General features: G+C 42.3%; 2 protein-coding genes across 2 annotated transcripts; both read left to right on the forward strand.

Annotated features, from left to right (window-relative positions):
• Positions 1–1,632: 1,632 nt before the first annotated feature.
• LOC139213216 (adapter molecule crk-like) lies at positions 1,633–6,723 on the forward strand. The gene is made up of 3 exons (XM_070843863.1): positions 1,633–1,916; positions 3,337–3,938; positions 6,418–6,723. The coding sequence occupies exons 1-3, from the start codon at positions 1,697–1,699 to the stop codon at positions 6,550–6,552; spliced, it is 957 nt and encodes a 318-aa protein (XP_070699964.1). The 5' UTR covers positions 1,633–1,696; the 3' UTR covers positions 6,553–6,723.
• Positions 6,724–12,110: 5,387 nt separating this feature from the next.
• LOC139212716 (14-3-3 protein epsilon) lies at positions 12,111–25,117 on the forward strand. The gene is made up of 6 exons (XM_070843226.1): positions 12,111–12,319; positions 18,398–18,597; positions 19,978–20,084; positions 21,162–21,368; positions 22,165–22,301; positions 24,640–25,117. Exons 1-6 carry the CDS (start codon positions 12,256–12,258, stop codon positions 24,690–24,692), a joined length of 768 nt encoding a protein of 255 aa, XP_070699327.1. The 5' UTR covers positions 12,111–12,255; the 3' UTR covers positions 24,693–25,117.
• Positions 25,118–25,756: the final 639 nt, after the last annotated feature.

The raw sequence follows: 25,756 nt of genomic DNA on the forward strand, positions 1-25,756 counted from the left end.
TTGATCCATGATGAAAATAATAATTAGTCTGATAAAAGATAATCACAGTGATCCACCTCAACCAGCTCCAGCAGTATACAGAGATGTTGTCATGTTACAGTGATGTAATTTATGTGTTTCCAACAAACTGCTTTTAAATATGGAAGTCACAGCTTAATGATGGAGTTTTTAATGGAGTTTTTTAAAAAAAAATTAAAAAATTACATTTTCTTTTCATATTTCCTGTCAGAAAAAGGTTGATAGGAAACAGGTTGATTAAATTGTGTGTGTAAAAGTGTGCACTGCCATCTAGTGGTAGAGAGATGTAGTACAAAAGTAATCATCAAATCAAACTGTGTTATTATGACAACATGGTTTTGATTTAACTTCTAATTTAAAAAAAACATTAATGAATTAATTAAAACTAAACAAAAACTTGGTGTTATTACGACAAATTAATAATAATTTTTTTTAAACTAAACTTTCTGTTATTATGACAACATGCTTTTGATTATTTTAAAACTAAACTTTGTGTTATTGTGACAAAATGGTTTTGATTAAAATGCTAATTTAAAAAAACATTAATTAATTAAAACTAAACAAAAACTTGGTGTTATTATGACAACATGCTTTTGATTTTTTTTAAACTAAACTTTGTGTTATTGTGACAAAATGGTTTTGATTAAAAAAAAAAAAAAACTAAACCCTGTGTTATGACAAAATGCTTTTAATTTAACTTCTAATTAAAAAAAAAAACATTAATTAATTAATTAAAACTAAACAAACACTTGGTGTTATTATGCCAAATTTTTTTAAACTAAACTTCGTGTTATTATGACAACATGCTTTTAATTTTTTTTAAACAAAACTTTAAAATGGTTTTGATTTTTTTTTTAAAAACTAAACTTTGTGTTATGACAAAATGCTTTTAATTTAACTTCTAATTTAAAAAAAAACATTAATTAATTAATTAAAACTAAACAAACACTTGGTGTTATTATGACAAAATGCTAATTTGAATTTTAAAAAATAATATTTTTTTTTAAAACCCTAAAACTTGGTGTTATCATGACAAACCACATGCTTGTGAACAATTTAAAAGCTGATTAGGAGAAAAAGAAATCTGCAGAAAAGTTTAATTATGGTGCGTTTAATGCTTCAAAGTAGTTAAAACATAAACTGGGAGAAATTCCACCGGTTGCTTTGTGCTAACCCACATTAGTCCTGCTCATTCCTGGTGATGTAAATACTTTCAGGTGGTAAAATAAGGAATAAAAGACGTGCTGAAAAATCAACGGGCGGCAGCAGAATAAAGTCCTGTCCCTTAAATAAAAGATGTAGAGTGGATGCTTCACCGTATGTACGATGTTTTTTAAGGGGCGTGAACGCAGCGCTCCCCATTGACCAGCATCCCTTCCGGTAGATGAGGTCAACTTTTCCCTAAATCCGCCATTTCAGTCCCGGAGTTTCTTCTTCCACATTAGTTTTGATTTTCTTTTTTTTTCTCTTCTAGTCATTTTAACGCTTAAGCGGAAGAAGCAACAGAAGTCCCGTCTTCCCAAAAGCCTTGGTATAAGTCGTGGAAGTTGCCAAAACTGCGGTGTTGTGCTGGGTGTTTTTTTTTAGGAGCAGCGAGTCAACTAAAGTTTTTGTATGAGTTGCGGATAGGGAGAGGCGAAGGGGAAAGGCCTCAAGCCTCGGACGGGATCTCGCAGCCATGGCCGGTAATTTTGATGCCGAAGACCGTGCTAGCTGGTACTGGGGGAGGCTAAGCCGCCAGGAAGCCGTTTCTCTTTTACAGGGACAGAGACATGGCGTTTTCCTGGTGAGAGACTCAATCACCAGCCCCGGTGACTACGTGCTGTCCGTCTCAGAGAACTCCAAAGTGTCCCATTATATAATCAACAGCTTCAGTAACAACCGGCAATCTGGCTCAGGTAACGTTGAATTATTTGTCACCTAGACAGGTACTTGAGGAACCCTGTTACGCAATTTCACAAGAAACTAATGTTATAGTATGTGTTTTCATCTGAAGTCTGGATTGCTAACATTTAGCCGTCAAGCCACGCCAAACTCCCATTGTGAAATTTCCGATTTAACTTGGAGTTGGTATATCAGTGAATATGCCTGGGATTTATCCAGACGTTTGGTATTTTCTGTGTTTTTAGAACGTGCTTTCTTAGTCGGCATATATATGATTTAAAAATATTCACTCTTTTAATTAGAAACTAAAAGTTTTAGATGTGGTTTACAGTGCTCGCTACCGCCCAGTGTGTTTTGGAACGTGTAGCATTAGCTATGCTAACTGCTTTGCTACTGTCAGTTGAACAGAAGATGTGGTTTAAAGTGTTCACAGTTTTGACTGAAATTATGTGTAGACTTGGGGTTAATCATCAAGTGTCAGATGTGTCAGTTGTACCTGAAACTTTAAACAAAAATCACAAGTAACGCTAATGTACTTTAAGTTAAGTTGAGCACTTTTTGAATGGAGTTTGGTGTTACTTTATCGAGTAGCTAGCAAGCTATCAACAACCAATCAGACTTTGTTTATTCGATCACCGTACTTGAGGTGGTTTGTTAATCTTTCCAGGCTGAGAGTTGAGGCCATGTTTAGTCCTTGTGTCTGCAGCAGCAGGACGGTAGCCCAGCAGTATGGAGGTGGGCTGGGCTGCTGCTGCAGGGACTGAATGGATGTGGGCACACTGGGCTGTCACAACTGGAGAATGACTGACTGGTCAGATTGGCGTTTCAGGAATGTCTGTGATCCTGCCCTGTTGCACAGACACAGCCCTGCTCACAGGTCTGCCGCTGTGCCCGTAGCACTCATTTTTCACTCTCTCTCCCCATATTAAATCATCATTTGTGGGCCTTTTATGGCAATTAAGTGATCCTAATCTGTCAGAGAGAGAGTATGAAACATATTCACCAGTAAGTAAGAGGTGTTGTGAAGGGTTAGTACCATTAATTATCATTAATTCAGACAGAAACCAGCAGTGTGATGTGATCAGTGACAGTGGGACTGATCAGCGAGCCGGATTTCTTTATGGCAATATTGGATTTACAGGATTTTTGCATTATATGATTGATTACCTTGATTTGTCATGCATTTAAATGACATCCCCTTCATGTAATAGTTCCAACACAGCGCTATAGATAGAAGTATATAGTTGGACTTTTCAGTGAATGGTTCATCTTCTCGCTTGCTGTGTTAATATGAAATTAGAACAAGCTGGTCATTGCTGCCAGTAATTGTGGCCCTTGTTGATCTACCAGAGGACATTGTACTTTATTTGTTTTTGCTTCTTTGGATCATGTTTTACCTTCAGCAGACTAACAAAGCCTCTTCTCCTCTGCCAGGTTTGGCTCCTCCTCGGTTTCGGATCGGGGATCAGGAGTTTGAGGCGCTGCCGGCCCTGCTAGAGTTTTACAAGATCCACTACCTGGACACCACCACGCTCATAGAGCCCATAAGCAAAGCCAAGCACACGGGATTCATCAGCTCTTCTGCCGGCGTCCCGCAGCAGCCTGACGAGGCGGAGTTTGTACGGGCACTGTTTGACTTCCCGGGCTACGATGAGGAGGACCTCCCCTTCCAGAAAGGCGACGTCCTGCGTGTGCTCGAGAAGCCCGAGGAGCAGTGGTGGAACGCTGCTAACCAGAAGGGCCGAGCTGGAATGATCCCAGTGCCCTATGTGGAGAAGTACCAGCCCGCTTCACCCACAGCTGCCAGTCTGGGTGCCCCTGTTGCGGGCACTGGACCAGGGGGGCATGTTGGAGGGGTAGTGGGCGGCACAGACGGAACAGGGGCCCCTCAGGCTAACCCTCTGGGGGACCCAGGCCAGTATGCTCAGCCTGTGGTCAACGCCCAGCTACCTAACCTGCAGAACGGGCCAGTGTATGCCCGAGCCATTCAGAAGAGGGTGCCCAACGCCTACGACAAGACGGCGCTCGCTCTGGAGGTAGCAATCCCACCCTCCATTCATTTCCTCCAAGGCTGTCCTTCTATTCACTGCTAACCTCTTTTTCCATCTCTGTTTTCTCTGTTTCGGGTCTCAGCTGAGGCAGCGTAGCCTGTCCTGATTGTTAATGGCTTACTCATGCATGTGTGCATGCACACAAAGTGTCTTTACAAACGCAGGCTGACGGCGCACATGAAGACACTCACAGTGGAGATGGCTCTATAGAGACAGACACACACAGATCCTTTACAGTGGCCTCTCTTTATGGGCACGTTGTGGTCCATTGAATTAATGTGAGTGTCACATTGTATATTCATTACCACCGGGGCCCGGAGAAACAAGGCGCGTTGTTTTTCTTGGAACAGATAAATAAACAGTGTTTGCTCAGATTTGTGCGTTACATAGAAACAACAATGGAGACAGTTTGACATCATCTGGTTTGTTGTGGATCCTCTTAAACCGTCCCACAGTGATCTGAGCTCACACACACGCACGCACACATTTACTGTGACCAGCTCGCTGTCATCAAGCTGATGGTTGAGCCCAGCCTGCTCAGTCACAACTCAAAGACTCCACAGACTGCATCCCATCCGCTAAAGATTGAGGATTTTCACGCAGCTCGTCATTAGCCATCATACTTTAGCACGTGGATATCTGCTGATAGTGCTAGCTAACCAGGAGGAGTGGGAACACCTGGTTATACTGGTAGCTTGTTTCCATCACAGTGATCCACACAGAGGGTCTGTACCAAACTCAGGGAACGCTGCAGAGCAGAGCAGCAAGGTGACGTCTCCAAATGTCTCGATTTGTTCGATCAACCGACCAAAACCTAAAGACATTCAATGTGTAATTATATAAAACAGTAAAACAATAACTTGTTGCATTTAAGGAGCTGGAACTAGATGTTTTTTTTAGCACGTCTGCGTGAAAAATCAGCAAATATTCTAATTTTGAAATAGTTCTGTAGATTGACTAATCAGTTAATTGTTTCAGATTAAGTGCAGAATAGTAAAGTACAGTATACATTAAATAATGTTACAGCTCAACTAAATGCAGTCCATCTACACGGTCCACCTTTGGGGAAAGTGTTGATTTAGTACCAACTGAGCAGAGTCGGCTCTTAAATGCCTCAGCTGTCAGTTGTTGGGGCCTGTGGTGTGGTCTGTGTGCAGCCCAGTTTATTTGAGTCTTCTCAAGACACCAACACAGGGGCCACCATTTTGTTTGGAACTGGAAGAATGATGTGTGTGTGTGTGTGTGTCTTTCTGTGTGAGATGGAGCAGACTACGTGACATTACACCGTGTTTACGAACCTCTGCCGCTGTTAGAATAGGTGGCAATATATTCATGCCGCCTGCCGACGTGTAGACTCCATGTGGGAAACACTGAGTGAAGTGAAGATTCACAGTGCTCTCACTGTAGACAGGGAGTAGCACATATTCCTTAATCTGCAGCCGGCTGTGTTATTTTCAAATTAAATCCTATTTAAAGTTGTTTGTCTGCAGAACATTTAACCTGGATTTACAGCATCCTGTGAGTTCAGTCTGCTGGCTGTAATTTACTCCAGTACATCTACCTCACCTGTTTCCTGTTAATAAAAGCACATAAACACATGTAAAACAGGCGCTGCAGCGAGGCCTCGACTCACATGAAGGTGTTTCTGAATTCACCATTAAAGTCCCACTTGTTCAGCAGTTTAAACAGTTCTGGTGTTGTGCCCATTGATGGAGGCTGTTTCTCCCTGTTGGAGAAACGATCGACCAACCAGAGGCTTGCTGGTGGGACTGAGAGTGTGTATGTCGGCGTCCTGCCCGGTAGAGCTGAAATGATCGATCGATTAGTCGATCAACAGAAAATTAAGCAGCAACTGTGAATGAAATGATTTGATTTACTTTTCAGGCAGAAATGCCCAAAAAAATCTCACCCCAGCTCCTTAAATGTGACGATTTGCTGCTTTTCTCTGTTTTGTATTGTTGTAAATTGAATATCTTTTCATTTTTGGTTTGTTGATCGAACAAAACGACATTTGGAGACGTCGCCTCGAGCTCTTGGAAACTGAGAGACATCTAATTGACCAAATGAATGATATATGTAATTATATAACGAATAGTGTATTGATTGAGGAAACAATCTGCATAATGTCGCCGTTTTTGTTTTTGTCGCATTATTTCACCAATTTAAAAACAACAGATTGATTGATTGCAGCCCTACTACATATATTGGCTATATCCATAAAAACAGTGATGGAATACTGGCTGCAGAAATGATGATGTTGTTTTCAGCCAATATATAACTCTTAAATCTGTGTTTCCTACATTGTGCTGGTGGACATTTGTCTTTACAGCTTCTGTCTTGACTGAACATGGCGTCTGACTGATGACATTGATGATGTATATCAATCAAACCCTGCGTAGAGACAGGAAGTGTTTTTGTGTGCATTTTATTCCTGCATTCACGTATATCTTCTATAATCTGACAGGTGGGAGACATGGTAAAAGTGACCAAGATCAACGTGAACGGCCAGTGGGAGGGTGAGTGCAAGGGCAAGCGAGGCCACTTTCCCTTCACGCACGTTCGACTGCTGGAACAGCACCATCCCGATGACGAGAGCTGAGAAACGCACGCTCGCCCGTCACCCCGGCGGCGCCCAGCACGACCCTTCTCTTTCGGCCATTTTGTCACGCTGGGAAAGAAAAAGAATGATGCAAGCACACAGTATATGAACCTATGAGCTAAACTGGTCAGGGACCCCTGACCCTGCCAATGCAAGACGTGTTGGGTGATCTCACCTAATGTCACTTTGAAGAGTTCACACTACGGTCAGACTGATATCGGTTCACCTATAGTAGCTCTTTTTGCCACTGTTGCCTCCTCGACTACAGCCACATACAACCATTAAAGCTGCGCTTAAATATTTCTTGTATTGAGACAGATAGCGGCATTTATTGTTTTAATATTTATAGATGTTAAACTTCAAACGGACACATTTGTTGGTGGTCTGATCCAGAATCACAGTTTCATCTCTGTTCGAGAGGCGTGTTTAACCCAGATTAACTTCACAACTGAAGCAGCTGTTCTTGCTCACTGAAGAGAAAAGAATAGGACACCAGCTCCAAAGCAGATTATTTAGTTTTTGTGTAATGTTCATTGAACTGGTGTAGAAATGAGACCCAGTTTTAAGGTGCCTTCACTCGTTTGGTTCATTGTGGCTGCTGTGAAAGCTGTTAACCGAACTCTGTTAAGAGGCTGCTTGAAAAGTAGGATTTGTTTGTGAAAAGCAAAGCAGACCATGAATTCAAGAGCTAAACTACCATTAAATCCATCTGCTGACAGGGAAATGTTCTCACAAACTGTATTAGGTAAATATATGTATATATATATATATAATCTGGTAACCTTTGTGTACATCCTTCCCTGATGCATCACAAAGTCTAAAGGAGATAAATCAGAGGTGTGTTGTGCTTCATTAAAAAGTGAATGAAACATAGCCACCACACAGTTAATGATGATAATCTTCCGGCACAGGATGCCTCTTTCATCCTGTTTCTACCTACTGGGCATTATCTATAACACATCTAGTTGCAGTCTCAACTAATAATGCCCATAACTCTTTTTTGTCACTAAATAAGGAAAAGGTTCAGTAAACTGCTCTGTGACTTGGTTGTAGTTGTTGAAATCTGATTTCCTGGGTCCATGTAGTGCTCATGATGCACAGCGACGGTCGCCAACACTGTCCAATCAGTGAGGTAGCTGTCGGTCCACATCGCCACGTGCTGACTGCTTTTTGCTCATTTATAAGGCAGCAATGTTCGGTTTTCTGTCTTTGGGCCAAATGAACCAAACTGCAGGTGTGAGACTGGCCTTCGGCACCTTTAGTCACTCAGCAGAAGCCCTGAAAGAAGTGAATCGGTTTTGAATGGAATAAAATGCAGTGGGAGACATTCAGAGGAAAGTGAATGAAACTCGTTGCGGTGTGAGGCGGCAGTGACCGATATCAGTCCAACCCTAGTTTACACACCTCCAGCCCAGTATTGAAGTCTGCACCCCACACACACACAGTCGACCTGCGCTTCCCTTCCCACTACATGTCATTCGTACACCGAGGGGGGGAAGACATCGGTTGCACACAGGAGGCGAAACGCTTGGTCTTCTCTCACCGAGTCAGGAATCAGTGAGGGTTTGTAGTGCCAGACTGTTGAACGTCGGAGTGAAACGAACAAAGACTTTTCCCGGCGGCTCCGTCTCGCTGTAGGTGGACGGTCCGTCTCGCAAAGACACCTTCAACTTATTACATCCCACACTACAAACCAAGTCCTCTTTTTTGTACTAAAAGTGGAAAATATTATGATAGAATTGACTATATATATATTACACACCTTACATGCTAAATACTGTAAACATTCTCTCCTTCCTTATATTTGATTTTCTTTTTTTGTTACGGGAGGCTTTTTGTTACGTCTGTTATTTTATGTTCCTCTTTTGAAACACTACTCAGCACCGTCATGGATGACTTCAAACGCAGCGGAGTGAAAGAACAAAATAAGCACGCTTTCAAGGAGGAAGAGGAGAAGCTCCCCCGAGGCCGCTGCAGACGACGACAGGAGAAAGGTTGAGGGATTTTATTTTTGTCTTCCAGCAGCAGTTTTTAAGACTTTGTCATCCTGAGATGCTTTCAGGATGAAATCCACCCTAAACACTAATGCCACTGCATTTTTATGTGTGACTGGTAAAACAGATATTATGTCACTGTCTGACATGTGCTGTAGGTTTGTTGTTTTTCTCCAGCTTTGAATACACGTGCTATTATTACACACGAAGCTTTTACAAACACACACAGGCCCACTGAGCTCTGTGCCGGTGGGAAAAGAAACCATAAAATAGTCCGTTACGGTGGAGAATCTGCTCCCCTTAGCTGAAATGTCATGTCCAAGCATCCTGTTTCAGAAAGCATCCTTAGACCTTTTCCTCAAAAGCACACATTTACACATCCTCCCTAACATTATTCTCACTGTTGCTCGGGGTAACTTGGTGAACACTGATTGCAAATGGCTGTAAAATGCAGAAAAACGGAGGATGAAGAAGAATCCTCCTGTGGTCGTAGACTCATCGCTCATGTGTTATAGAACAAGTAGTATTGGGCTTTACCTTTTTGTGTTCGCATGTATCAACTGTCCCATGATGCATAAATTAACCACAGTAGGAACATGGTGAGTGACAAACTCCAGCTGCACATAGAGGTGGTTTTTTTGTCCGTCACTAGGGAGGACCTGCAGAGTTGCGTCCTCCTTGCTTCATGTCTGCTAATTGGACAAAGATGAGGAACGGTTAGGTTAGTAGGAACTCGGTGGCCTGAAGCTGAAGCCTCGATCGGTCGTTGATATGCAGCCGAAATGGTCTCCACAGCACTCACAGAAATACATTTTATTATCAGCCATGTCCTGGGGTCAGACGTATAACGATGCCTACGCACAAAAGTCATTAATACGTCTCTTCCCTTAGTGTTTAAACTAAAGATCATGTGGTGAGAAACACACACACATACATTAAACAGCCAAGGTTTCCTAACAAAGGATGACACATGGTGAAGCAGAAATGGAAAAGTAAGCAAAGGCCTATGAACACAAACTGTATTTATATTATTGATGCAATAAGAGGCACATTTATTCCTGTGGTGGTCTCTCTCTCTCTCTCTCTCTCTCTCTCTCTCTCTCTCTCTCTCTCTCTCTCTCTCTCTCTCTCTCTCTGTGTGCTTTGAATTGTCTCGGCTGTATGTTGGTGGAGAACTGACGCTCTGCAGAAACTGTTGCTCGTTTGCTGCTGTTTTCAACACTGTCGGAGAGATTCGAGGTGTGGATTTGCAAACAGTTAAGTTGGGCGGCTGTGTCCAAATCAGGCCTGTGAACCTGCACACAACTTCCCAACAAGATTTCTAAAAAGAAAAAAGAAAAGAGAGAGCAAAAGCATATTTCTGCGTTGGCGTCTTTAACCTTCACACACTTTTTATGCATCTAACCCCTGATATCCTGAAATATAGTTTACATGAGTTTACAGTGTGTTTATTAATTGTGAAATAATTTTCCCTCCATTTTATTATTATTGAGACACAAATTTAAGGCAATTGTTTTTTTCTATGCCATATTTTATTACAGTGGTATGTTTATAAAGAGTTTTGAGGCACACCTGTGGGTAAATATCAACATACACATGCAGCAGCTCCAAGTCTCCATATTCCAGGTTTCTTTAGGGTGAAATACGTGAGCTCAGCAAAAAAAATGGCTTGGAATTAAGCACATTCAGCAGCCCGTGTGCTGATAAGAGTCAGCCATGTTTAACTACATTATTCACTACAGCACAGAGTGCCTGTGTAGAGCGTACACGGGTACACAGCTGATGGTGGCGACAGTCCAGTTGTTATGAAGTGCGCTGCTGCAAATGTGGTTTGGGGGATTTTGGGCCTAAAATCTGGTGTGAGATGTTTCTCAAAACACACAATGCATTGTGTCGCACATTGTTTTAGGAAGTTTAAATGATCCGTTGTATGATTTGTAATGACAAAACTCTAAAATCTAAACTGAAAATGGAAAATGTGACGTCATCTAGTTATTTTTTTTTTTATATCTGTTCATCAATTGGAAATCTGTAAGATGATGTTTTAGCGGCGGCTGTTGCTTCTGCCACATTTCCTCTCTTTGAAAGGAAAGAAGTGATTGTGTGTGTTTTTTTTTTTAAAGGTTTTTAATTCTATTTTTCTATTTGTTGTAATGCCTTTTATGCAAATTAATCAGTCGGTGTGGCATTCAGATGCATGGCTGCTCTGAGCTCTCACTAATTGTTGCCTTTGAGAGAAAATACTCTCATGTCGTAGTCATGACATTATCGTCACTCGGCTGTGCCACAGCAGTTAGTTGAAGACCAATGAATACAGATTTTTTTAAAAAAGATACCACTGATGATCCTACAATGTGCACCTTATGTCCTCTCCAGCTCAAGAAGATCACATCAAGTCTCATCATGCCAAATATTGTTTAATTTCTATTTTTAATTTTTCTTTTGCAATGATCATATATTGTTTGTGCCGTTTCATCCTGACTTTGAAGAGGACCAGAACAAGCAAAAATAGGTTGGTTTTTTACAGAGATTGTACAATGTGTCAAAGTGTTAAATATATTATTTGAAGTTTAAATTTACCTTTATTTTCTGTAGCATGTAATGTGTTGATATACCTAGTCAATAAAAATGAACCAAATTGTCAGTTACTGTCTGTTTAAATGAGTTAAACTCAGTCTTTGTTTTTAATGCTCAACTGGAGTTTACTTTGCGTTGTGCTAATCCATCTGTTCACAAATCTGATCCCAGCTTTTTCATGTCAAGATTCTCAGTTAATTTATGAGCATTAGAGAACATTTGGTCTCATGTTGGCCCACATCCACGGCCTGATGATTCAGTAAATCAATACAGCATCGCAGTGAAAGACATAAATTAAGAGGTTGAAAGGAAAGTGATTTCTAGGGCGACATGAAGGTGTGTCCTTGGCTCTCCTTCTACATACCTAGAAACTATTGCACCATGGTGATGAGTAGTTAAAGTACATATGTTAGAAAATAAGTTAGTCTGAAAAACATTTTAATTATATCTGCTTCAATTTGGAAAACACTGTAGTTTTTCTAACTATAAACTGAGATTAAACTACAATATTCAAAAAAGAAAAGAAAACTACAATATCCTTAAAGATATCTGGGGTTCAACTTAAGTCATTAAATTCAGCTGTAAAGCAGAAGACATTATTGCTCAAGGCAGCTTTGAATATGCCCAACAACCACTTTATCAAAAGAAATTAGGGTTATTTTTGCGTATTCATGTAGTATTTTTGGTCAAATATAACCAAGTTCTATAATACAACAGCTGGGTGACTGAGTCTAAAAAAGCTTAAAATATAACAATACATGCTTTATTTGTGCTCTATATGTATGCCGAATGGAAGAGTAGCTAAAAATGAACGAAGATAACTCAATTATTGAATGTAAAATTGATAAGGAAGTAATTTGTCAATTGATTCGCCGATGTTTGAATTGAGTTTGGTGCAGTGATGTCTAATTTTGGGACAGGAGGGTGTAGGCGTCGATGGGGTCTGCTGCGTGGGTTTCCCGGATGGAGTAGCGACGCCATCTTTACGCCAGTGCTACCGGTGGGTCTTTGGTTGAGCGGAGCGACAGCACTGTTGCTGATCCACCACCAGGAATCGCCGAGCAGCCGATAATCCTCCCTTTTTTTTTCCTCCCACCGGGACTCCACGAACAGTCCCAAAAACCCGAGCACCATGGCGGACAGAGAGAACTTAGTATACCAGGCTAAACTCGCCGAACAAGCGGAGAGATACGACGGTAAGGCACCGAATAAGTTAACAGTCTTTACAGAACGCCTGGCCCCTCTTCCCCCCTCTGTCTCCCTGCGCAGGGGGGCTTTGAGACGCAGGTAAAGCAGTTCACATGGATGTGTTGAGTGAGAGACAAAATGGCGGAGATTTCTCCAGCATAATGATTCAGTAACCGTTTAATTTAACTGTTTTGGGCACAAAGGGGACGGGCATTTTGCCTGGTGTGAGGCGTGCTCCGCCGCGTTGCCCCGGTGTCTGGTTAACATTTAGGCGGCGAGCTAAGCTAGTCCCTGCTAGCGTTAGTTAGCTAGCTAGTTAGCAGTGGCTATCTGAATTGCTAACTAGCTGGCTAGCCTTTCTTCAGCCCCGACACGCGTCACGCCGGACTCCATTCACAAATACAGCGGTGAAGCGAGCGTCTACACCCCGCCAAACAACTCCCCTGAATCTGCGGGATCTATCTGGATATCTGATGCAATGTGATGTGGCTACAGCAGGAAAATAGATCCGAAAATTGAGCCACGGTTAATGCTAGCGTTCCGCCCCCACCGAGTGTTTTGGTGAGAGAAAACTGCTCCAGTCCAGTTAGAGCCAATGGAAAACAATTAAAGTTCATATCTTGTTTGGGTGCAAGCTGAGTTTAAACGTGACCCAACTGATTATTAAAGCGTTTGCTGTCTTTATTGTGCTGCACCAGGCAGAATCGTTAGTTCAGAACAAGGCGGCCTTAAAAGGCAGAAGCTGTTAAATGTGCAGAAGTTCGCCTTTTGTCACGACCAGGCTGACATTCCTGCTGCTGCTGCTGCTGCTCTGACGAGGCCAGCCCAGGGGCCATCCAGCCAGCATCGCCTTGCAACTGCGAGGTGGCCTGCCTGGGTCAAGTGATTGATGGGTGTAGCACCAATGGTGTACAGGAACAGGCGGGGCACAAGAGGACTGCTGCTTAGTGATTGGTGGCTGAGCAACAATCTCGGCTACAAGTTGAGCTTGAGTCAACTTCTCTTTGCAGGCAATTGCCTGGAGGTCCTCCAGGAAAAGCACGCTTTACTGTGCTGCCCTGAACTCTGATGTGTAGTTGGTTTACCTGTGCAGGCGGTACAGATCTTGATCATTGCCCTGGCACACAGGGGCCTTAGTTGAATGATCTTTCTATAGATAGTACAGAAAAGCAGCTTGAGTGACATCAGACACTGCACCATAGTTAAATATCTCTGTAACAGCAGGTAGAGTACTTGCATGCATGTTGCTTGTTCGACGGAGCTGCAGTGGTCAGTACACGCATGCTTTAACGCCTGTGCACAGCTGATCACAGCAGCACATCCTGTAATGACTAACATCACACACCAGCCTCACATTGAGCTGCATTAATTCATGGCCGTAACACACATCAGATGCGTACACAGGTAGGCTACCGGCAGACTATTGTGGAAACAATAATTTTGATAGGAAAAACACATTTCTGGTATGGGAACAGAAGAGCCGATATCAGTCTGAAGCCAAGTTTTAATATCGGTGTGATCTTTCTCTCTCAGCTTAAGTTGTTTAAGCTCAAAGCGCCTTTTCTCTCCGTCTCTGTTAGAGCCACATACGCTGCATAAATGTACAACATGTACGAGCAGAGATGTGCCAAAGGAATGTGATTGGACAATTGCTTTTATTGCTCTAGCAATTGTTTTCACCCTTGATTACTTTCATTTTTAGCTAAAAAGAAAACTAAATCAATTCTAAATGACCTTCATTAGTCACTAGAATCCAAGGTTTAATGTTCCTCAGATACTGAGACTAACCAGCTGCTCAAAATAGGAAAGTATTTATCTTTTAAACAGTAATCAGCGCCTGCATTATGTTTTAAATTGATTGACTAATAATTCCCACAGTAACAAGCTCAGAGCTACCTGTGTAGTGTAGGCGGTTAGCCTGCCTGCTCATTATCTGAGAAAAAATGAACTGTTGTTAAGCGACCGCCAGTGTCCGTCAGGCATCGTATCCCGCCCTCACTGACTGCTTCTCTGTTTGCGCCGCAGCATCTCCCCATTTATATCGAAGCAAAACGACAATGACAGTTAAAAACGAGCACTATGAATAGTCAATATATTGTGTTAACCTGCTTTGCCTCACTTGAGTTCTCACAGCTCCACTCGTCCTGCCAAACATAAGGTTAAACAGCGTCTTTAATCACCAACCCTGCCATGCAGCAGTGTTGTCCTGTGGTGCTGTGGAGCTACACAACCCTTACCCCTAGTGTCCACTGGACACAACTGCATTGTGTTTTGCAGCGATGCTTTTCAGTGTGAACTAGATGTGTGATGTGTTTCTGTGCTCTGTATGCATCTGGTTTATTTTTAATGTACATAAAGACTTAGATTTCTTTACTGTTTATATGCAGTTGTTTTCTTAATGATTGCATAGCCTGAATAAATACAAACCAGTTGGTGCCAACATGTTTTTTTCAGACGGCGTTCTCTGTCTGTGGTTTCTAGTTGAGGAGAGAGAAACAGGAACGGCCCAGCCCAACACAAATGTCATGTCATGTTTTTTTTAGGCTTTCAGCGGATATTGGCACCACAGTTAGGCTGATTTCAGATCTATTTGCACGTGCATCAAAGGGGTCTTATTCAACCTTTTATGATAACGCTGATGCCATTTTTATTTCTGAGCAGCAATGAGATGATTTTGTCTCAGTTACCGGTGCGCCATTATTATGCAATAATGTCACGTCAAAAAGGGATGCTTTTTATAGCACCGACTACACAAAGCACATCTTTGAAGGGTGACTGTGTGACTTCCTTTTGTAGCAACCCAAGAAGTTGGTGGCCAAATGGGGGTTGTAGAGTTGCAAAGTGAGAGGAGCTATTTTAGGGCCCCTGTGGTTCTCGAAGTAAAAGTCCCATTCATTTTTCCCATAGACAATGTTATGTGACTCACAGCTGAACTTCCACAGCTTGGATCAGCAGGCAGCTCTCCTGGTTAGGTGTAAAAGAATAAGAACTCAAGAAGTCAAAGGAACAGACGTGAACATAAATACTTTGAGGTGAACGAAGTCCTCTCAGCTTAAAAATCTTTTAAATGCACCTGTTACAGCAGGTTGAAGCTAAAGATAAGAGATGAGTAAACTGAAAACACAATCTGCAACTTAAATCAATTCACTTTTGAATTCTCGGTCAGCTGTGGTTGAATTTTAGCAAGTAAGACGCCGTGTTTTGCTCTCAACTGTAACAGCGATGTGCTATTAGTTAGCACCTCTAAACCAGCTTCTTCTCCATGGCAATCGTGACTGAGGCTCATGGGTATTGTAGTATTTACACCTGTCCACCACACCAAAATTACAAAGCACAGTATCTCAGAAACAAAGCTGACATGATTTTAAAATTGACAAAAACCTGCAAGATTCTCCCACCAGCCAGGAGAGTCGTGTGTTTTTCTGTTTTAATGTAAAACATGCACACGGTGTGGAGAAAACTTCCAGAACCAGCAACCTCCTCCTGGTTTGCAACTCTACAGAAGCTTTATTTGTCTCAGCTAGTGGCTGAGCAGCGATTGTAGAGCTTGTAATGCTGCGAAAATGTTTAAAAAGCACAGAGAGGGCACTGAGTTTATTTGAGTGCAGGCCGGGCTGGAGGCTAAAGCGATCAAAGCAGCATAGTGCTCCTCCTGGCTTGCAACCACCATGTATCGGGTTTCACCAGCATGCTGCATACAACGCTGCCACTGGCTTCAGTAGATAACACCCCATCTGTGAAGTTAAAAGCCAAGTGATTGACATGCTGCTTTTACCTCCAGGCTAACTTATTTAGCAGGGGGGTGCGACTAGTCTGCAGCTTTTAACCACGGTTTTGTTTTAACCACTATTGAAAACAATGACATTTTTGTCCCCAATTAGCATTCCACACATAGCTTAGGCTATAAACGCTGTGAAATGAGGCATCAGTTTATGCTACGTCCTTGTCCCTTTACGAATAAACTTAAAATGAAACATGATGCTATTGAAGGGATGTAGAAAATGTGGTGTCATTACACTGAACGTGTTGTTGCATTATCAAATAGAGCATCCTAGTATAATATATTGTTCCATATAAATACATTGTCAGGTTGATGCAGAAATAACATGAAGTATATTGCTGACAATTGCAGCACTAGTTTAGTTTTTTAGGTGTTTATGTACCTGTAAAGCATCCTTGATTTCTTCCTTATTTGACTGAAGAGGCCATATATTGTGTCTGTTTAACAGTTTATGCTGATTAGTAGCTCCTTCAAATTATTTTTAATGCCATTTCATCCCTGGGTCCTATATTCCTTCTTCACACCACACCCTCCTGAATCACCACGACAATGTCAAACGTAAACGTTCCCCTGCTTCATCGTCCTGGCCCAGTTCCCAGCATCCGACGGGTTGTGTCCATGAGTGGTGAATCTCTGCATTAGGGGAGTTTATACTCCGGCAGTGTCTCCGGCACTCATCCACATTAATAAAATACTGTGGATGACAGAAACCTTTCAAGGCTGTGCGCTGTGGTCTAAACTCTCAGTTAATGGAGGGAGGATCTGCTCGTTTTCAGTTAAGAAACTCAGCATTTCCCCCAATATGTTAATAATTATAATGGACACCCAAATTACAGAAGCATATTTTCACATTTACCTCCAGAGGCTTTAAGACATTTCTTCTAGATAATCCTCTAGATAATCCACAGAAAACACCGTCAGCAGCTTTAATGGAGGCTTTTCTCCTCTGTGGAAAGTAGCTCCAATGAAAACAGTTCACCTTCTATGAATTAAAACACCTTGAAAGGTGCAGTGTGTAGGATTTAGCTACAGCTAGCGGTGAGGTTGCAGATCGTCTCACCCCTCTCTTTCCAAGCGTGTAAGAGAGCCTACGGTGGCTGACGAGGATTCACACTCTCTTGCTAAATAATAAGTATGATCCAACATGAAAATGTGAAAGTGGGCTACTGTAGAAACATGTTGGTGCAAAAGTAGATATTAAGGGCTCATTCTAAGCTGATGGAACTCTTTCAGGTGACTGTACCTGCTGATTGTTTTGTAAATACACAAAAATGAAAATATTTACTTTCACTGTCATTATCCCCCAGAAGTCTAACAAATACGTGGAACACATTTCCTTCCTCAAAGCCATTTTTATAGTATTTTAAGTAAGCTCAAAAGCACCACAAGCCACCTTTTTTAATAATGTTTGGAAAATGCTGAATTTTAAACCACTATTTTTTCAACGCAGGGAATCTGCTTGAATTTGAATATATTGCTTGAAAAATCCTTGATATTTCGACATAATCTGGTGTTTAATCTACACAATCGCTTATAATGTTGGGTAATATCTCATGTCTCAGACCAGATAATGATGATGATCAAAACATACAATCAAGGTTAATATCACATCAAAAACATTATTTATGACAATATACATTAATGGCCGAGTATTCTGTTAACTTTATTATGCACTGTTGCATTTACAATTACAATTTAGATGAATTGAATGGCTTTGAGAGTGGAAATTGTAGGTTTAGACACCTTGCTACACATAAAAGTACCTGAATTTTACTTTTGAAATGGGGAGTAAGGTTTAACAGTAGGTTAACAGATGTTAGCTGGACTATCTATCAAGGTGGACCAGCCAATGTATTTTATCCTAAGGCCATACAGTGTAGATGTAAATGTTGGTGAAGCCAGTGGGTGTCTGCTCTTTGCTTCGGGGGGTGGTGGGATTCAAAGGTGGCTTAAAGGTGCATTAGGTCAGGGGTAAAGAGTGGTGTCACCTGTCGGAGGGCTGAGTAGATTTATGGCGGCACAGCCCGACACCCAGTGCACAGCCTAATGATAGGTCATAACATCATTTAACACACACTGGGCAGTCACAGGAACGCTCACCCAGCATTTGACACGTTTCACCATGTGTATTGATAAACGTACTGTACTGAGGTTAAAAATAGTCTAGACTGTACTCTCTGGCAGATGTCTTCACAGGCCTGATAGTGTGGACCTGTGAAAAACCTCCATATTTACCCCCTCAAACTAATTTTGGTGATGTTGTATGGCACCTTATGTCGCACGTTTCTCCCCCCGCGTCTCTCAGAAATGGTGGAGTCGATGAAGAAGGTGGCCAGCATGGACGTGGAGCTGACGGTGGAGGAGAGGAACCTGCTGTCGGTAGCGTATAAGAACGTGATCGGAGCCAGAAGAGCCTCCTGGAGGATAATCAGCAGCCTCGAACAGAAAGAAGAAAACAAAGGCGGAGAAGACAAACTAAAGATGATCCGAGAATACAGGAAAACGGTCAGACACTGTTATTATTATATAAATCCAAATCTACCAACTGGTGACTTTCACAGATTCTTCGCAGTGTGAGAGATTTCTCAGCTTCAAGGCTATGAGCATGAAAATAATCAGATTTTGTGCAACTGTCCTACAAGTTGAAACCATTTAAATGAACTACTTTAGAGCCCAAACAACAGAAAAAAAGACACGTAGACATCTTCAAGTATTCAAGTCTCTCTTTTGTGAGACTTCTTAGGAACCTGAAAGCTTTTGAATGTTTGCAGTCCATTTTTCTAAACGTATTAGTGAAACCAAACCACATCACACAGCTGCAATTCCTCTGCACAGATGTCTGCAGCAGATTCCAACAAAACAGCAGCAGTCGTCATAATTAGCCCTGTTGCAGTCACAGATTCGTGGAGTAGATATCTCTGGGGGTTTTATTGCTCATACGAAGTCTTCAGTTGGACACAATTATGAAAATACAAACCCAGTGCGTTAAAGTAGAGTTACCACTTCCCCAGTTATTCCATGGGGGTGACGGTGAACAAGATGCCAGAGATGTGTTCCCCCTTTTAGCTGGACCTCCTAAACTCTCCTCTTTGAGAGGAAATGGTGAGGTTTCACAGCCCAACAACACTTATGTGGGTGAAATAATGAGGTAGGCAGCAACCATGAATGATCTTCAACTCACCTTTTCGTCATTTCTGCTGCAGAGAAACTCCCCGCTCATTTTTACAGAGGGGAGAAAAAGTCTAATACTTTATGTAGGATATTGGATGACACCCACACTCCAATGTGTGAAAGTTGTTTTTATCACACACTGAGAATCTCTTACAGGGGAAAATGCTTACATGTAGTATTTCAAGATTTGTCCAATATGGGACTTAGAGCTTTGAATTTAAGAATTGACAAAGCAGTCCCTAGTCTCCTCATCCTTGACCTGTCTAGTTGGGTTGGACCTGCCAGCACAGCTGTCAGGGTCAACTGAGAAAGTCCAATCATAGTGATGATAAAGATGTCAGATTTAGATGTCTGACAGTGACCCTGTCGCACAACTGCGTTGGCTCTTTTGTGACAAATGCTTCCACGGGGACCCAAAATCTGCCTGTGTGCCTCTGCTCGCTTTAAACTGCTGCTCATGAGTTGGTAGGCAGAATCATAGAGGGAGTTCTGCATGACTTGAAATAAAAGTTTAGGAAGTCGTGATGTTTTTGAAGTTACTGCCAGTTACAGCTCATTAATTCACTGCAGCTCATTAATTCAACAGTCTTGAAGTATAACAGTTTATTTGCTCTTGAGTCTGAGTTGAACTGCCAGAGTGAGTACATTTTGATCCAGTAAGGTTTTTAGCCACAGACACCATTGAGAGCTGTGTGTGTGTGTTTTTGTCTGCAGGTTGAGAAAGAGCTGAAATCAATCTGCAACGACATTCTGGATGTACTGGACAAGCACCTCATCTTAGCCGCAACCACGGGAGAATCTAAGGTTTTCTACTACAAAATGTACGTATCTGTAAACCTACCAGCATTAACATGACTCAGGCAAATACACACAAGACAAAACCTTGGTATAGACCGGCTTTAATGTGATTTCCTACGTTCCTGTTCCTCTAGTGATGCTTAAAGGCAGAGAATGTACACCTTATCTCACCTCTTTCCAATCCACACATTTCCCAGCAGTTAATTATAATAAGTGTGTTTATCTTTCTTTTGGATTAAAGTGCAGTTGATCCATATCTGAGTATTTGAATATTCTTGTTCTGCTGAGCAACCTGGCTGTTAAACCTTAGTTTCTAGGTAGGCAGCATTCATTCAGAAGTGGGAAATGTCTTCACGGTTCAATTTTTAATCACAGTTTGCACACAGTTTGTATTAATTGTGTAAGTCTCTCTCATTTAGAGGAACCCAGAGCCTTGTCCCATTTTTTTTTAAATGCCCATGAAGTGATCAGTGAAGTTTAGGTGTTGTGGCCGAGGAGGGAAACCATGCAAGCCGGCACTCTGGGCTCCTCCTCGCCTTCGAGTAGGCCCGTCAGAGCTCTGATACATTTAGAGGCTCTTTGTCCTCCGGGAAAATTAATCTCCACCACAAAGCTTGACGCCACGAAACATTGCATGCCTGTGCAAGAAAATGCACCTCACTTATATAAATAAGTAGATGATTCAAGATTCAAGTCTCTTTCAGTCAGTGTTTAGATTTGTTTGGCGCCAAAAGTCTAGAAACTGATAAAACTGTCCCCTTTAGCTGCAGCAGACTTTTATTTGAGTCTGTGGTTTATTCAGTTGGGTCGGTAAGAATTCGGCTGTTTTCACGCACATTTATTGAAAGATGGAGCAGGAGACAGAGAGAGAGGATGGTCTTTTCTTTAGAAGATGAAGTGTGTCAAGAGTTTGAGGAAACCTTAGCGAGTAATGTCAGAAAAACACGAGACATTGTATTTGGAGTGTTTGTGAATGGTGTAAACATGTGAGAGGTGGTGGTCGTGCTCTGGACTGTTACCTGATGCTTTAGTATGAGTGTGTAATACATATGCATGAAAGCACATATGGGTTTGACTCTTCTGCTTCTCCCTCTGCTCAGGAAGGGAGATTACCACAGGTACCTGGCAGAGTTTGCCACAGGCAACGACAGGAAGGAGGCAGCAGAGAACAGTTTGGTTGCGTACAAAGCTGCTAGCGACATCGCCATGAACGAACTCCCTCCAACGCACCCCATTCGCCTGGGACTGGCCCTTAACTTTTCAGTTTTCTATTATGAAATCCTCAACTCGCCAGACCGCGCTTGCAGGTAGGTGTGATAACTTCACGCTTTTTATTTAACAGGTATTGTGATTTTTCTTCTACTACTACTAAAACCTTTTCTAGTATTTACGCTATAAAAAGTACATAAAAGTGTATCATCAGAACGAAGCCTCTGTGTGTAACGTAAAAGTGGTTGCTCATAGTTTCTAAATTATTACTTAACTCTGCAGCTCTACTGAACTTTTTTAGCGTTCTTGTTGTGGTTGTGTGGCCTAGGACTTACTGTCCTAAGCAGGCAGGAATAGTTAGCCAAGCATTTAGAAAGCAAACAACCGTTTTCTTTCCCTGAAAGAGCTGCTGGGGATTAAAAGTAGAGCTAAAAACAGCAGGAATAACGTACTCCAAGGGCAGCTAGAAACATCTTGTGTGGATGTTTTTCTGCCCTCTAGTGGCCAAACGTCTATGAATGCACTGAAAGGTACATCAGGAAAAAGTCCAGGTCCTCTCCAACTTTACCAAGTTTACCGTTTCTCTCCAGTTTGGTAAAGTACATCCAGGCGTCTGACCAACTTTTCCTTTCCGCTGTGGCTCAGATCCCACATGAAAAGAAAGTGTGTGTTCCAGCTGTCAGACACTGTTGGAGCTAAATGATTCTCTGGACCCTGGCAACGTAAAAACAAGTTGTTAATCTCCATCCTGACACGTAACCTCACCGTCTCTCCAGCGGTGAAACTCTGCCACAGACAGCACACATACTTACCTATATGTGTGCCGTATGAAACCAAACTTTACAACGTGTGTGTGTGTGTGTAACTGTTGTCTTGTTCCGTCTCTCCTGACAGGTTGGCGAAGGAAGCGTTTGACAATGCCATTGCAGAACTGGATACGCTGAGCGAGGAGAGCTATAAGGACTCAACACTTATCATGCAGTTGCTACGTGACAACTTGACACTATGGACCTCAGACGTGCAGGGAGATGGTAAGAGAGCCGCTCCTTTCTTCTCAGGGCTTTAGCTAAGGTTGTTATTAGCAGCGCTGCTAGTTTTCTTCGTCGCTCATCCCCGGATTGCCTTTGGTTGTCAGCACAGCGCAGAAATGAAAACTATGATGGATGAATGATGGTTTGCCAAGAAGGTTTCTGAATATTCCTCAAGTGCTTTTGGCTTATCGCATCAAAATGCATCTAGAAAACGGGCCTAACTTTTTATCTAACCCTTCCCCTCGGCACAGTGGTTTCTCTCTTCCTTTCCTCTCTCGGGCTCAGCACTCACACGACTTAACTCATCTCTCCCTCATTCCTCTGTAGATTCTTAAGGACAGCCCTCTTCCTTCACCCTTCCTCCGTTATAGAAGTGTATTTTGTAAGTCTTTCCTCTCGTCTTTGGCTTTTCCACGCTATGACTCCTGTCTCACCACCGTGGCATCCCTCACTAACGTCCTCACGCTACAAAGTCCAGCCTTGCTGAATGTTTGAGGTTGAGAGAGAGAGGATACCCTCTCCTGCTCGAAAGGATCACACTGCAGCAGCTATTTAAAATGTGTATCTATGCAGTCTTTTCTTTCTCACCTGGTCTTCACCTGTTTCTGCACCAGTGGAACTAGAGTGCTGTTGTGTTTTTAGAGTCTTCAGCAAAGATGGACGACGTGTCTCCCAGCCAAAATATTCTGCGTGCAGCCTGTCACGTCCCTGTGAGGCTAGAGTTTAAGGCAAGGACATAAAAAAACAGGCGTTTTGAGGTGTAAGGTCGCCGTTTATTGTTACAGGTGGTTAAATAAGTTGTACAAACATAAGTAAGTAAACCAAAGCCATTACAACTATTTAGCAAACTAATAACTTCACAGCAATCTAAATTCACCCACCACAGGGTGAGAGTTGGTTGTCAGTCATGACGTTCCCCCGTTTTATAGCATCAAATAACTACTTAAAACCAAACTGATCAGAAAAAACAGACATTAGTGTGATGAGAACTACCAAAAATGACAGAAACCATCTTTGGGGAACAATTTATTTTCTCTTTTTAACATTTGGATTTGGCTACAACATGGAAGAGACGGGCTTTATGACCCAACTGCAGCCACCAGGAGGCGATCACGATATTTTGGCTTCACTTTAGGGAGGAGAGATGTCATGTCGTCCATCTGTAGTCACAGGTCATGGTCTTCAGGGTGTCCGCAAGTCGGTAAAAGTCTAAATCATGCCGGTAGTGGATTTGAATCTGAAGAATGTGAATGCAGGAGTGATTCCAGCTTTGGGTACAGACCAGAGGGACTTGCGGACAGCCTGTTCCATCACCACGCACATCAGCACCAAGGCACATCGTCCCCGAGTCTGAAAAGCCGTGAACGCAGCTCACTGAAGTGTGATGCAACGGACAAACGGCGGTAACAGCATGAGAGGCTGCTGCTCCGTCTCCTGTGGCTTTCTCACATCCCAGTTAGCCGTGGTGCTAATGAGCGCTGTTACGGCTTCTATTTTAATCACGGTGGATTCTCAAGCCTTTTGTTATTTGTGCCTCTTAATTCTTCATTACATGGATGGCTGTGCTGTCTCTATGGTAACTTTTCCAGGTTCACAAGGCAATTTGCCCCCCTTAGTAGATCTGACCATAGTTTGTTTTGAAGGTACTGTGAATTAACTCTTGCCCTGCACTGCAGTGTAGACTGAGCTGATCCCAATCATTCCTTTCCTCCCTAAATAAAGGAACTGCACAGTGGTAAAATAAAATGCACATCCTGTTGTTGGCAGAGAAGAATATTATCCTCTTAATGTCAAATTAGAACTCTTTTTCCCTTTCTGTAGTTAAATTACTTCAAGCTTTTCTTGCTGTTTTTGAACGTGCTCGGTCTGCTTTTGTAAAGCTCAGTTTACAGTTGATTGATTAATACACGGCTTGGATTATTGAGTAAATGTGTCATAACAATAGTTAGAATTAAAAATAATTGTATCTGGCCCACTATTACCCTAAATGTGTTATAATCATAGACTGATAAAGAAAAATACTGTTAACCTGCATCCTCTCTAATGTCCAGCAGGGGGCGACTCCACTGGCTGTAAACAGAAGTGTGACTGGATGGAAGTCAATGAGAAAATGAGCTTCTCGCTTGATTTATCAGCTCAGTCAACATTTTCCTGATGCTCTGTCGCTAGTTTACAGTCTTCTTCAGCACAGCAGGATGTTCATTTAGTAAATGATGGTCCATTTAGAGGAGAATGAAGCAGGCTGTGCTTCAGGGTGGGACCTCCTGGTGACTAATTGTTCTAATAAGATGGTGAAAACGTCCTCCATGACTGTTCTGTGTTTCTGTCGCTCTCTCAGGTGAAGAACAGAACAAAGAAGCACTGCAAGATGCGGAGGACGAGACCCAGTGAGACTGAACAACACGAGACAAGCCCTCCTCTTCCTCCCTCCTCTTCCTCCCTCCTCCTCCTCTCTCCTCCCAGCACTAGCTCCTGTCCCCACCCACAGTTTTCATCTGGGTTTATACTGCAGCCCACTCTCCCTCTCTCTCCCTTTTCCTCCACTTCTACCCATCTGTCTCACCCTTTCTCCTCGTATGCACGTCATTTCCTGACCCCCCTCCTCACCCCTCCTCACCCCTTAGGGTCTTCATTTCCACTCCCCAGGGGTTTTACCTTATTTTTGATGACTCATTTTGCAAGCCTGTACCCTTTAAGGTTCATGTCCTCTTTTACTGTTTTTACTTTGCTGTATCATCTGTTGCCAAGTACGCTTGCCTGTATTTGTAACACACATATGCAAGAGTTTATTTAAAAGACGATACTTTGCTGTTCAACTTTTTCCTGTGTGTGTTCATGAACAATATGTTCTCCGTGCTTCTGTCAGTTTTGAAACATTTCAGTTTGCAAATTGAGGAAATCTAGCAGCGATGGAAGGTTTAAAAGGGATGCGTTAAAGCTTTTAGGAAGAACTAAGTGCCCTCTTTACTTTGTGGTTACCAAACCTGCTCCTCCAACACATCAATAGGTTTATTTCTTCTTTTTTTTTAATGACAAACAGCAGAATGTCCCCCTTCTCCGAGCATCACTCTGACCTCTTTTCTTGTCCACTCTCGGACCAAGTATTGTGCTGCGAGGCTGTAGCGCTTGTGCTAATGGCAGATAGTTAGGTAATGGCTTTTTAGCAGAGAAACTGTGTGTGTGTGTGCGTGGGAGGGGAATGCTCAACACTCTTGATTGTAATGTAATGCAGTTTTGCATTGGCACTATATTAAAAAAAGAAAAAAAAACTTAAGTTTGGGAAATAGAGGCCTGCTGTATCTTTCCTCCCCCCCGACTCTTTCAGGTTTCCTCGTCTCAACTGTCTCTTTCCTTCTCCTCGTTTCCTCTCTTCCTTCTGTTCAGTATGTGTAACGTGAATCTGATTTGTACTACTGGATGTTCTCACCGGAGCCACAAGTACCATCTGTATTCTT

Source organism: Pempheris klunzingeri, chromosome 14 (assembly GCF_042242105.1).
Source record: "Pempheris klunzingeri isolate RE-2024b chromosome 14, fPemKlu1.hap1, whole genome shotgun sequence".
NCBI lineage: Eukaryota > Metazoa > Chordata > Actinopteri > Acropomatiformes > Pempheridae > Pempheris > Pempheris klunzingeri.

Excerpts from the sequence above, each read along its gene's own strand:
- LOC139212716 (XM_070843226.1), top strand. The coding sequence starts at position 12,256 with ATGGCGGACAGAGAGAACTTAGTATACCAGGCTAAACTCGCCGAACAA. Across the intron at positions 12,320-18,397 it reads ACAAGCGGAGAGATACGACG|AAATGGTGGAGTCGATGAAG; the intron begins GTAAGGCACCGA and ends CGCGTCTCTCAG. Across the intron at positions 18,598-19,977 it reads TCCGAGAATACAGGAAAACG|GTTGAGAAAGAGCTGAAATC; the intron begins GTCAGACACTGT and ends TTTTGTCTGCAG.
- LOC139213216 (XM_070843863.1), top strand. The coding sequence starts at position 1,697 with ATGGCCGGTAATTTTGATGCCGAAGACCGTGCTAGCTGGTACTGGGGG. Across the intron at positions 1,917-3,336 it reads CAACCGGCAATCTGGCTCAG|GTTTGGCTCCTCCTCGGTTT; the intron begins GTAACGTTGAAT and ends CTCCTCTGCCAG. Across the intron at positions 3,939-6,417 it reads AGACGGCGCTCGCTCTGGAG|GTGGGAGACATGGTAAAAGT; the intron begins GTAGCAATCCCA and ends ATAATCTGACAG.